The sequence below is a fragment of the Corythoichthys intestinalis genome, chromosome 4 (assembly GCF_030265065.1).
Source record: "Corythoichthys intestinalis isolate RoL2023-P3 chromosome 4, ASM3026506v1, whole genome shotgun sequence".
In the NCBI taxonomy this organism is placed as follows: Eukaryota; Metazoa; Chordata; class Actinopteri; order Syngnathiformes; family Syngnathidae; genus Corythoichthys; species Corythoichthys intestinalis.
In genome coordinates this window covers 53210612-53224838 of record NC_080398.1, presented here as the reverse complement: position 1 = coordinate 53224838, position 14227 = coordinate 53210612, and the positions used below count along the sequence as shown (strand labels likewise).

The 14227-nt window shown below is 39.7% G+C and overlaps 1 protein-coding gene across 2 annotated transcripts in view; it reads right to left on the bottom strand.

Moving 5' to 3' along the window:
* Window positions 1–4077: 4077 nt before the first annotated feature.
* faxcb (failed axon connections homolog, metaxin like GST domain containing b) overlaps window positions 4078–14227 on the bottom strand; it is a 28678-nt gene continuing 18528 nt past the window's right edge. For both annotated transcript variants that reach the window (XM_057835217.1, XM_057835216.1), the window contains 3 exons: window positions 12381–12598; window positions 7346–7462; window positions 4078–7249 (listed from right to left, as the gene is read on the bottom strand). In XM_057835217.1, coding sequence (XP_057691200.1) covers window positions 6939–7249; window positions 7346–7462; window positions 12381–12598 — 646 coding nt within the window. In that variant the 3' untranslated portion in view covers window positions 4078–6938. The remainder of the gene's footprint in view (window positions 7250–7345; window positions 7463–12380; window positions 12599–14227) is intronic.

The window sequence follows — 14227 nt, the reverse complement described above, 5'->3', positions numbered from 1 at the left end:
GATTGAATTCAGGTCTGGACTTTGACTTGGCCATACCAACCGGTTTTCTTCCAGAATGCTCCTGTATTTGGCTGCATCCATCTTCCCGTCAATTTTAACCATCTTCCCTGTCCCTGCTGAAGAAAAGCAGGCCCAAACCATGATGCTGCCACCACCATGTTTGACAGTGGGGATGGTGTGTTCAGGGTGATGAGCTGTGTTGCTTTTACGCCAAACATATCGTTTTGCATTGTGGCCAAAAAGTTCAATGTTGGTTTCATCTGACCAGAGCACCTTCTTCCACATGTTTGGTGTGTCTCCCAGGTGGCTTGTGGCAAACTTTAAACGAGACTTTTTATGGATATCTTTGAGAAATGGCTTTCTTTTTGCCACTCTTCCATAAAGGCCAGATTTGTGCAGTGTACGACTGATTGTTGTCCTATGGACAGACTCTCCCACCTCAGCTGTAGATCTCTGCAGTTCATCCAGAGTGATCATGGGCCTCTTGGCTGCATCTCTGATCAGTTTTCTCCTTGTTTGAGAAGAAAGTTTGGAAGGACGGCCGGGTCTTGGTAGATTTGCAGTGGTCTGATGCTCCTTCCATTTCAATATGATGGCTTGCACAGTGCTCCTTGAGATGTTTAAAGCTTGGGAAATCTTTTTGTATCCAAATCCGGCTTTAAACTTCTCCACAACAGTATTTCGGACCTGCCTGGTGTGTTCCTTGGTTTTCATAATGCTCTCTGCACTTTAAACAGAACCCTGAGACTATCACAGAGCAGGTGCATTTATACGGAGACTTGATCACACACAGGTGGATTCTATTTATCATCATCGGTCATTTAGGACAACATTGGATCATTCAGAGATCCTCATTGAACTTCTGGAGTGAGTTTGCTGCACTGAAAGTAAAGGGGCCGAATAATATTGCACGCCCCACTTTTCAGTTTTTTATTTGTTGAAAAAGTTTAAATTATCCAATAAATGTTTTTCCACTTCACGATTGTGTCCCACTTGTTGTTGACTCTTGACAAAAAAAATTAAATTTCATATCTTTATGTTTGAAATCTGAAATGTGGCGAAAGTTTGCAAGATTCAAGGGGGCCGAATACTTTTGCAAGGCACTGTACTTAAATATCTGCAGAAATGCGAGGGGTGTACTCACTTTTGTGATACACTGTAACTGTACCAAAAGCAGTTTTTGCATTTCAGTGGTTTTAGGAGCCGAACTTTATGTCAGGGAGTTCCGGCAAAAAAGTCTGGCCACATTCACCCAAAAAATTCTGGCCACATTCACCCCTGGTATCACCAAATATCGTATTGTTCTCCAAATAAATGATATTGTATCTGAATGATTTACACCGCAATTATTGTCAAAATGACAGTGATACTTTTGTTACATTAGATCAGACATGTCCAAAGTCCAGCCTGGGGGCCAAATGCGGCCTGTGGTCAAATTTCATCCGGCCCCCAGCCTCTGTCATAAAATCAATAACATCTGGCCCACACACAGACTTAATAAATTGGTCAGCAGTACTGCAACCAGCATATGAAGTAGCTTACACACGAAATGCTGCTCCTCATTTACCCACTAAAAGGCAGCAGCACTTTAACCCTTTATTGCCAAATGTATCACATTTGATACACCTAAAATTTCATGATTTTCACACTAATTTAGAATTTTGACATTTCTTTTTGAAAAAAAAAAAAAGAATGGATGCAAGTCAACACATGCATCTTCAGGTTCCATGAGAAAAAAACATGATTAAGCATGGGTTATAGACATTAGAGCGCGTATTACACATATTCATTTTGACTTTTCTTTTCACAAATTTGAAAAAAAGGTTTCATTAGGAACTTATTTTTCAAATTTTGGGATTCTCTGATAATTGCTTCATGTTGCAGGTATTTAAGGGCTAAGCAACATTACTCCGTGTGACCCTCTACTTGCAATTTTCTAAAATGGCGACAATCAACAAAAAAAAGTTGACTGTGACGGCCGACGCTTCAAGGATAGATGGAAATTGGACTATTTCTTCACTAAAATACGCAACAACTGTGTCTTGCCTCATTTGCAAAGAGACAGTCGCTGTTTTAAAAGATTTCAATGAGGCGATATTACCAAACAAGAAACGCTGACATGTACGACAAGATTACAGGGAAGATACGCAGCGAGAAATTGAAGCAACTTGAAGCTAGTTTAATTTTACAGCAGTAGTATTTCGCAAGAGCCCGAGAGTCGAAAGAGAACGCCGCAAAGGCTAGTTGTGAGATTGTTAAAATTATTCATTAAAAAAAAAATAATAAAGCAAATGTGACACACTGAATGGCCTGCTAAATTTTGCTTAGATATATTGTTATACGTAAAGGACGTCAGCCAAGGTCGCCCCCCCCCCCCCACATTTTTACCACGCCAAATCTGGTCCCCTTTGCAAAAAGTTTGGACACCCCTGCATTAGATGGATAAAAATGCACCCGAGACAAATTTACAGACCATGTGAACAAGTATGTTTTTCAATCACGACTCCTTTAAAAAAAAAAAAAAAAAAAAAAAAGTCTTAAAATTGTCATCGCTCTTTATTGAAATAAGCCAGTCGACCCATTTTATGACTACACAGCCACAGTGTGATCGATCAGTCTGCTCTACACATCATGGTACAGATTTGTCACACATACGGTATTTACACGAAACGGACAGAGATGAGGTTTAGGTGAAAGCAGTCCAACTGAAGGAATGGTTTCAAGGGGTTAAACCACAGCAACATGACAAAAGTCGTTTTTGCCTTTTTCTGTCAGTCCACTTCTTGAAATGGATATAACCTCGGTCGGTTTGTCACCACGCACAAAGCTTTCTGTCACGTTTCAGACATTCCCCATAATCCAACTCCAGTGATGCTACAAGGCTGAGGTTAACATTAAATTAATTTTACAACTGCATAAAACATACATGAAGACTTCAGTTTTGTGGCCCGTTAGCAGCTGATTGCAATGCTGATGGAACTTAAACATGAGAGCAGTATTTTATAAACACAGCAAAATGAGTTATGATTTTTAAAATGCTTGGATTCACGACCAACAATCAAACCATGTGATGTTTCACAGTCAATCATGGAAGAATGACTAATAGAAAAAATGACATATTGAAATATTATAATGATACATAATGATGATAAAATGATAGAATTAATGAACAACTATGCAAAATATTTTTTTAAATTGTAAAGTCTCGGAGTATTGTAAAGACTACATGGTTTATTTCTAATCAATTTATTGTATCTCAAGTTTGCAAAATGTGTTTAAACCTGTGTTGTTTTCGTCAACGACAACGATAATGAAAATATTTTGTCAACCAACACTTTTTTCATGACGAGACGATAACTAGCTAAAAACGCGTTCTGGGAGACTAAAACATAACGATACAAATGCCAGTTTTCGTCTGACAAGACGGGAATGCCCAATAGTTTCCGTCACACGTTCACGATGTGTGACATTTAATGTGTAGTTGTTGCAGTGTTCGGTTGTGTCACTCGTGACGTGCTGCGCCCCAGACCCAACTCACCAGTGTCCTCTCCAGTCTCCAAGCTTTTTTTGAAACACACATGGTGAGATTTGTTTCCTTGTCCTGGCCAGAGAGAATATACAATTTTGCTTTAGCCTTCAAAGGTCTGTGCTGAGTGATCGTCACACACTAAATGTAATTCGTAGCGTTAGCAGTCGCGTAACAGCGTGCGTCCTCTTAAACTCTCGCACAACTATTTATTACATACAGTTTGTGGCATCCAAGTGGGTATATTTGAAAATAATGTACTGTTTTCCTGCTTGTAGATGTGCTTGTCTGGCAATGTTTATTCGAAATAGTTAGAAACCTTTATTTTTTTATTTTTGGGTGAATTTTTTTTTATTTTACAAAAACATTTTGAGTGAACGTCGACTAAAACTAGATCGACTAAAACTAGACGTAGACAAACATATTTTGAGATGACTAAAGTAAGACTAAGACTAATAAGTATTACGTCCATAAGACTAAAATTAAGACAACAATTAAAAGGGTTGCCAAAAACAACACCGGTTTAAACACTGCCAAAATACAGATTGTAAATTTAACGAGGGAGAGACAAATCTGAGAATTCAGCAAATAGAGGACAAGCCCGCACATCGACCCTTTTACTTATCAAATATTTGAAATTAACCTAAAGTAATATTCCCTCGGAATTATTACAGTGGTATGAAAAAGTATCTGAACCTTTTGGGATTTGTGACATTTCTGCATAAAATCACCATCAAATGTGATCTGATCTTTGTCAAAATCACACAGATTAAAATACAGTGTCAGCTTTGACTCAAACCACCCAAACAATGACAGAAGGGTAAAAATAAGTAAGTGAACCCTCTGCCTAAGGAGACTTAAAGAGCAATTGAAAACAATTTTTACCAAACATTTTAAGTCAGGTGTGTGCCCAATCACTGATGAGTGGTTTAAAGCTGCCCTGCCCACTATAAAACACATACCTGGTAAGAAATATTTTGATGAGAAGCATTGTCTGATGTGCATCATGGCTCGGTCAAAAGAGCTGTCTGAAGACTTGCGATCAAAGATTGTAGATTTGTATAAAGCTGGGAAAGGTCAGAGAAGTTGTTTACAAATGGAGAGAGTTTGGCACGGTTGCTTCTCTCCCAAGGTGTGGCCATCCACCAAAGATGACGCCAAGAGTTCGGCGCAGAATACTCAGAGGTAAAAAAGAACCTTAGAGTGTCTGCTAAAGACTTACAGAAATCTCTAGCGTAGTCCAATATCTCCGTGCACACATCAACTATATGTAAAACTATGGCCAACAATGGTGTTCATTAGAGAACTCCACGGAGGTAGCCACTGCTGTCTAAAAAAAAAAATTGTTGCTCGTTTAATATATGCAAAAACACACTTGGACACTCCACAGAAGTTTTGGCAAAATATTTTGTGGACGGATGAAACCAAAGTTGAATTGTTTGCGAGTAATACACAACGTCATGTGTGGAAGAAAAATGGAACAGCTCACCAACATCAACACCTCATCCCCACGGTCAAGCATAGTGGAGGGAGCATCATGGTTTGGGGCTGTTTTGCTGACTCGGGGCCTGAACAACTTGCAATCATTAATGGAAGAATGAATTCATAAATTTATCAGGATGTTTTGCAGAAGAACATAAGGCCGTCTGTCAGACAGTTGAAGCTAAAAAAGAGGATGGATGCTACAACAAGACAACCGTCCATCCGTCAACATCCAAAACACAGAAGTAAATCAACTTCAGAATGGTTTCAGAAGAACAAAATACACGTTCTTGAGTGGTCAAGTCAAAGTCAAGACATGAACCCCATTGAGATGCTGTGGCATGACCTGAAGACAGTGATTCATGACAGACATCCCAGGAACTACAGCAGTTTTGTCGAGAAGAATGGGCCAAGATTAGTCCTGATTGATGTGCTAGACTGATCTGCTAGTTACTGCTGCCAAAGGGGGGGGGGGCGCACAAAATATTAAATGTGATTATTCACTTACTTATTTTTCCCCCTTCTGTCATTTTTTGCATACTGTCCTCATTAAAATATGAAAACCTCTACATTTTTGGGTGGTTTTAGTTAAAGCTGACAGTTTTTTCATCTGTATGATTTTGACAAAGATCAGCTCACATTTTTGATACTTATTATAAGCAGAAATGTGAGAAATTCCAAAAGGTTCAGATACTTTATCATACCACTGTATTTTTTTCACTATTTCAGACAGTAAGCATTCTGATTGCACTCAATGAAGATTATTTCCATCAACTGTTCGCTTGATGACATTCACACATACAGTAACATTCACATCCATACAAAAGTAGCACAATGTGCGCAGTGCACAAAAACTACTAAAAGCATATACAATAATTTAGATGTATAATCATTATTAGTACCAGTTTGTTTATCCTTTTTAAACTCAAACAGAATCACCTACCACAACCTTTAAATTACACAAAAAATAAGGTGAAAATAAATTTTCACTAGTGCAAAAATAATCTCGTTTAAGAGCAATAAATAAAAGATTAATAAAAAATATATATATCTATTTCAAACAATAGGAGCTTTCATAAAGAAAAATAAAGTGGCACTGTTGAAATAAAGCGCAAACTTTCAACCGTTCGTTTGATTGAACTGTAGCTGCACTCAATAACGGTATGTATGCGAATAAGAAAATTGAGAATGACTATCACCTGAAGTGGTAAGCGCTGTAGTTTCACAATAGCCATCAATTGTTTGGTGCTATTGCCATCTGGTGGTCATTTTATTAACTACAACCACCCTGTTCCTCTACTAGTAATTTTAATGGCCCAATTCAACACTCAAAATCAACAATCAAATAAAAAATAACGTAACAGGCACAAATATGCTGATTAATGAATTTTCATCGGACCAGTCTGCCAATAATCATGATACACGCGAACATGCATACATTTGATATGTAGTCTTTCCATATAGAAATTTGAAATAAATGACATGATACAATGTGAGCGCTAAATCGGCATAGCTGAGGCATGACAGCTATGTTTTAGCCACCTGATATATCGCAATTTGTTTGAATGGGATTCAGCTTTAAGACAAATGGCAAAATGGTGGTTATACCTGCACCTTCACGAGCTGTTTAGATGTTGCTCATCCTACACAACTTCTTCTGTGTCAAGACCACACAAATAAGGCAGAGACAAAATGCCACTGTGAATTTTGTGACATTTTGGGAAGGAACAAACCAGACAGTAAAATGTAAGGAGATTCAGTTTGCTTACTGTGCCTTTCAATACCCACTTTGTCCAAAAGGAAGCTGTAACATGTTGTGGATTCAAGACTGAGTTGGAACAGTGATTCTGTTGTTCCCCATTGAGCGGGTTGCAGTGACAGCTGTTCCACTCTCTAGTCAGCCAGCCTCCATCTGCCAGCCGTAGTCACGTCAAACCTCCAGGTCGGGCATCGCTTCCTCCTTGAGCTGGGTTTCATTATCCGACCCCGTGCCCACGTCCGAGTCAAATAGCGAGTGGTCAGAGTTGGGTGTGTGTGTGTGCGAGGCCGAGTGACTGCTGACGTCGCTCTCGTCCAGTGTGTCAGTCCTGGAGAAGAAGTCCAGCAGACCCGTGGGAGACACTGTACCGCCGCTGCTCTCGCTGTCTCCGTCGTAATAAAGGTCCTCCACCTCCACGAACCATTCGGGCCAGAACCTCCTGCGTATCCGCTCGCAGAACATGGCTAGGTTGATCAGTTCCCCTAGGAGAACAGAAAGATTAGATTAGCTCAAATCGGAGTTGAAGTAGGTTAATTTCTAAAAATGTATTCAAATTTGATATTATATATCGCACAAACCTTTAATGAGTTGTTCTGGTCGCGTACCAGGCAGAGTCCACATTGCCTGAGCAAGATGTCCAAACACTGTAGCATCTAACGTGGATATCTTGGAGCCCATAAAGTATTTTTTGTCTCCTATAAGTTGCAGAAGATAAAAGACATGAACTGACATTTGAACAGTTTGTAACTGCAGGCATTATGTGCTTTTATTTTGAAATGTTCACCAGAAGTGAACATGCTGAGTAAGCTTTACACTTGGAAAAAAAAAAAAAGACAGAAGCTTTACACTCTATAAAAGAGCATTTGGCATCCTCATGCATGTGGTGCATGTCATACATTTTTCTGTACTCATCGTTTGCAATACTGTAAACCAGAAAGTTTCATGTTCGAAGCTTGAAGCTTTGAAGCAAAGACTGCGTTTGGGGTAGACCGCCATTGGTTAAAGTGCCTATGACACCAAAATGCATGCTTATTTCATATTTCACGCAGTATTTTATGCTCCTGAAAGAAATGGACCGCTTGGATGTGTGTGGAAGCGATAGTTTTATTCATTCAATTTTTGAAATCCGCGCCAAGAAAATGAGTGACTTCTAGCTCCAGTCTCGAGTTGGGGACGAATGCAAATGTGACGTCACCTGGGTCAGCATCTCACAATTCAGCATTGCTTTATAGCATGAAGACGGACTGCGGATTCAGCTGATTTTGCGGATTAATTTGTTGATTTTTTCGCATCACGCCAGCCAAATGTGCTGCAGGGATTTGTTGCTGCACCAGGGAGAGGCATATGAGCCTTTTTGGGTTTCAAAAGGTTCCCATTCACCCTCAGAGAATGGCCAAAACAAGTCTGACGACTGTGGGACCATTGGACTTACGAGGAAGTGAGTAAACATCGTATTTTGTATTATGTCAAATACTGGGATCATGGCACACGTTTTAATATGGAGGTGGCTTGCATTTTAAGTCTGATTGTCCACCGAAAATGCCACTCGGCCGACGACCGGCGGCCTGTCACCGCCAACCCACACGCCCCCACCCACCCCGCCGGGAGAGCGCTATACTCGGCTTATTGCCCTCTTCGTGTGCCCGGTGTTCTGTCAAATTTTCCACCCCATCAGAAATTGCAACTTTGTGTAAAAATAGCCGCGAATACAGCAATTACAAAGTAAACACTAAAACTTTCTTTAAATGAAGGACTGTTTACTTATGTTTGATCATGGACGGACATGTAGAAAAGTTATCCTCAGACACATCCTGCCATGTTAGCTGCACAACAACTGCACGCCGCTCTCTCACTGTTTACGTCTTCGCTGTGTAGTTAAGCATTAATTAACGCCATATTCGTGTTGACCATGTGGCAGCTACGCGCTCCTCCGACGTCGGCCAGTTTGTCCGGCGATCATACTCCAGCAGCTTCCCTGGCAAACGAGCGCTCCTGCCCGCAGCAGGGGAACGATGTGCTGTAACTTGCTCGCCACTGGGCGAGTTGCCAATCAGCGAAGACAACTGACAACCCTGCCGCCATGTGACACGATCTGTGGTAGTTTTGTGCAATTTTTCGCTTCGAAATGCTAGAATAAGACTTTGAAACATCACTCTGTTTGGGTTAGCATGTCAGCTAGCTGTCATGCCTCCTGGTTTGTTTACGCTCTCTAGAGCCGGGGCAGGGAAATGACAAAAGCCGGACTAACTCTGGTGGCATGAAATATCATTCAAGAAGTCGACAGTTTTGACCATTATGGAATAATTTTGCCATGTCATACTTAATAAATGCATTTTTAATATTTGATATTCCATTTAGTACAACTGTTATTTGTCATGACCATACAATTTATTTAGCAATCGGGGAAAAATACTTTGATAAAAAGAATATCCTGTAAAAATATTAGCGTAGAGAGATTGAAAAAAATGACATTTTGCGGCTCTCTTTGTCACATTTTCCTTGTTCTGAATAATTCCCCCTCAATGGGCTGAATTCTAATGAAACCATGACCTAGCCGACGTTATCCTCCTTTTGGGGATGCTAGAGCGCTATAATGACAGGCAGGGGCTAAATGGCAGATTAAAAGACTAATTTCTCGTCATCTGCACTTTGCCAAATTGTTGTATATAGTCTAATCGTCTCAAAATATGATTCTAATTCGCATAATAATGCTATTTAACACTTTTTTTTTAATCCTGTCATAGGCACTTTAATAGCAGGCTAAAGTGGTTGGTACAACTTTATTGTTTTTGCCTTTAGTCTCAATGTAGTAAGGCTAACCCTGTACAGAGTCCAATACAGTATATGTATTTTCTTATTTTGTATGTTTAAACTTTAGTTCTACGGTATGGTGTTTTGATAACCATTAAACATCTGTGAAAGAACTGGAGTCCCATATTTATTCAACTAGTGGTACAGTGTTGAACTGGTTTAACAACAACAACAAAAAAATCATATAATATTCATTATCATTATCCTCCAGGTATGTATGATGTCCCCATAAGACCAAATTCAAAGTTTGTATCAGACTTTAAACAATTTTATCTTGATGGTGTAATCTGCAGTTTTAGAATGGGGCTCTAACAGAGATAGCTCTGTTTTGAAGTCGGCTTCCAGTGCCAATCTGCGATACTCCAGGGATTTAAAACACTTCCGGGGATTAAGCATCCCACACAGGAGGTAGACCCTTGGCTGGAACAGTGCAGCGGTAAGGTACTGAAATTTTTGGATTTACCTAATTTTACAACCCTCACCACTGTATTGCTTTATATTTACTTATTGTTCATACTCTTCTGGCCAAAAGTATTGGCACCCCTGCAATTCAGTCAGATAATTCTAAATTTCTCCAAGAAAATGATTGCAATTACAAATGCTGTGGTAGTAATATCTTTTATTTTGCTTCCAATGAAAACACACAAAAGAGAATGGGGGAAAAAATGAGATCATTATTATTTTACAAAAAACTCCAAAAATGAGCCGGACAAAAGTATTGGCACCCTTTTAAAAATCATGTGATGCTTCTCTAATTTGTGTAATTAACAGCATCTGTTACTTACCTGTGACACATAGCAGGAGGTGGAAATAACTAAATCATACTCTTGCAGCCAGTTAAAATTGATTAAACTTGACTCAACTTCTATCCTGTGTCCTTGTACCACATTGAGCATGGAGAAAAGAAAGAAGACCAAAGAACTGTCTGAGGACTTGAGAAGCAAAATTGTGAGGAAGCATGGGCAATCTCAAGGGTACAGGTCCATCTCCAAAGACCTGAATGTTCCTGTGTCTACCGTCCGCAGTTTCATCAGTAGGTGGAAAGCCCATGGCACTGTGGCTAACCTCTCTAGATGTGGAGGGAAAGGAAAAATTGAAGAGAGATTTCAACGAAAAATAGTGCGGGTGGTGGATAAAGAACCTCGACTAACATCCAAACAAGTTCAAGCTGTCCTGCAGTCCGAGTTTACAACGGTGTCACCCCGTACTATCCGTGCGTCTGAATGAAAATAGACTCTATGGTAGGATACCCAGGAAGACCCCTCTTCTGACCCAGAGACATAAAAAGGCCAAGCTGGAGTTTGCCAAAACCTACCTGAGAAAGCTAAAAACATTTTGGAAGAATGTTCTCTGGTCAGATGAGACAAAAGCAGAGCTTTTTGGGAACAGGCATCAACATAGAATTTACAGGAAACAAATGAGGCCTTCAAAGAAATGAAAGCGGTTCCCACAGTAAAACATGGCGGAGGTTCCCTGATGTTTTGGGGTTGCTTTTCAGCTTTTGGCACTGGACTGCTTGACCATGTGCATGGCATTATGAAGTCTGAAGACTACAAACAAATTTTGCAGCATAATGTAGGGCCCAGTGTGAGAAAGCTGGGTCTCCCTCAGAGGTAATGGGTCTTCCAGCAGGACAACGACCCAATACACACTTCAAAAAGCACTAGAAATTGGTTTGAAGTTAAACACTGGAGACCTCTAAAGTGGCCAGCAATAAGTCCAGACCTGAATCCCAAAGAACACCTGTGGAGCGATCTGAAAATGGCAGTTTGGAGAAGGGCACCCTTCAAATCTCACACCGGGAGCAGTTGGCTAAAGAAGAATGGTCTAAAATTCCAGCAGAGCATTATAAGAAACTCATTGATGGATACCGGAAGTGGTTGTCCGTAGTTATTGTGTCTAAAGGTTGTGCTACCAAGTATTAGGCTGAGGGTGCCAATACTTTTGTTCGGCCCATTTTTGGAGTTTTGTGTAAAATCATAGTGATTTTATTTTTGTGTTTTTGCATTGCAACTTAAGCAAAATAAATGAAGATATTACTACCAAAGCATTTGTAATTGAAATCATTTCCTGGCAGAATTTGAGCATTATCTGACAGAATTGTAGAGGTGCCAATACTTTTGGCCAGCAGTGTTTAAGTCGCACTGAACAATAAGTTGCAGGTGTCTATATTGTATTATGGGATATTTACACCAAAAGACAAAACCTGTAAAAATCCATTAATGAGTCGCACTGGACTATAAACTGTAGTGTTCAAAGCGGGGGGAGTAGCAACTGAAAGTGTAAAAATTACGGTATATGCAAATTACGATTCATTTCAATTGATTTGAGATAATCTTGTGTCCTACTAGACGTACATTACTCAAATGTACAGTACTCCATGTCCACTTAGCAACAGAGAAATCAGATCGCAGCAATAAACTTCTGGAATACCTGTACTAAGTTTTAGTTTAGTATCTATTAATTATGATTTTACACAATTAGGACTGACTACAATTACAAAATAAGATGTTTTTCCTACTAATAGAAGTGTTCATATGAATGAGAACAAAAAAGGATGTAAGAAGCATCAAAGTCAACTGCGCTTGAGATCAAGATATTACCATCAATTGCCCTCATTAGGAGAAATGCATGAATAATACTGTATGTCGTTAGATCTGTCTTACTGTCAAAAGTGTCAGTGTACGGCAGGTATACAAAAGAGCACTTTATTTTTTTTCAACTGGTTCTTCTTCGATTTAACATTACTTTTTAAAAGATACCATTACTGTATCTGACCCAAGAGTAAAAAGTCCCTCCTACCCAGTAAGGTGGCGAGTGTCCTCATGTCCTTCTCCATCAACGTGTAGACTTCCTCCTCGGAGAAGCGACCGATGCCATGGCCGTACATTTCCCTACGTACCATGCTACCATTCAGGCGACTCAGCAGCCATTTTAGTGTGTCGCTAAGAGGGCCACTCATTGCTAGGAGCTTCTGGGTTTCTTCCAAGTTGTCCACCCACTGACAGTAGGCGATCGTCCTAGAGGAAAAATGACATACACAATGTTACTTATTAATGCAGGAATAGTTTTAGACAATATATAATTAAAAATATAGATTTCCCTGTGACGAGAGAGTGACCGATATGGGTTTCTCAGGACCGAAACCAATAATTAGTAGTTAGAGGGTCCATAACCGATTTTTGGAGTCAGTATTCATGTGCAGTAAAAGTGTAAAAATTGTACGTTTAGGAACATTGTCCTTAAACTGTTTGACAATTTTCTCACGCACGAACTTGTTCACAAAGCAGGGAATTTCGCCCACTTTTGCTCGTGATTGACTGAGCAATTCAGGGAAGCTCCCTTTACACCCACCTGTTCCCAATGAGCCCGTTTCTGTTCTGTTTAGCCTTTTCTGCCACAGTCCCAGCTTTTTCGAAATGTGATATAAAAATAAAATTATAAGTCAATGATTACTTACAAAAAATAAAAAAGTTCAATCAATTTGACCGTTATATATCATGTATTGGTAGAGTATTCAATTAAATATAGGTTGAACATGATTTGAAAATCATTGTAGTTTTCATTTATATTTAACACACTGTCCCTGCTTTATTGGAAATGGGTTGTTATTGTTGTTTTACTTAGTAATACACTTAAATTGCATAACATTAGTTACTAATAGTGTACCTTTATTAAGCAAGTTCTAAAAGTTGTGTTTCTTTAGGCAAACAAGTCAGGAAATAGTATATACCGTATTTTCTGCACTATAAGACACACTTAAAAGCATTCAAATTTCTCAAAAGCAGACAGTGCGCCTTGTAATCCGATTCGTGTTACATATTGATCAATTAATTAGTTAATCTTGGAAAGACATTCCCTTTAGCGCAGCACCATCTAGTGCAGGGGTGCTCAAGTCCAGTCCTCGAGAGCCCCTATCCAGCTTGTTTTCCATTTTTCCCTCCTCCAACACACCTGACTCAAATAATTAGGATCATTATCAGGCTCCTGCAGAGCTTGCTGATGAGCTGATCATTTGATCCAGGTGTGTTCAAAGAGGGAGACATGGAAAACAAGCTGGATAGGGGCTCTCTAGGACCAAACTTAGGCACCCCTGATCTAGTGGAAGTCTAACGCAACCCCAACCACTACTACTACTGCGCCTTATAATGCAGTGTGCCCTATACTGGTATATGAAAATTGTTTTAAAATAGGCCATTCATTGAAGGTGCACCTGATACTCCGATGTGCCTTATAGTGCGGAATTTACAGTACAAAAACATTTCTAAGTGAGATGATTGCAGCACAGCAACACATTGGGGAGGAAATACTACTATGGGCTACCGTACTTCATTTTTCAAACTATCAACTTAATCCAAAATTTAACATTTTTAGAAGGATAAAGATTTAGTTTTAACTTGCTTCTCCCTCATCTATAGTACTTTATCATCATTCTGAGCGTCCCATTGTCCTCTATGTCTCCTCCTAGTGGAGATGCATCAGACACAATGAGCGCCACAGCACCGTGCAATGAGCCTTTTTCTCTGAGTTCATTCCCTCATTTGGCACAATCATTGAATGTACCATGACCTGCTCAGAGAATTTAAGCGTCATCTGACTCATTCCTATCACCATTCAGCCCTTTGCACCCTGTTAACAACAGCTTTGCA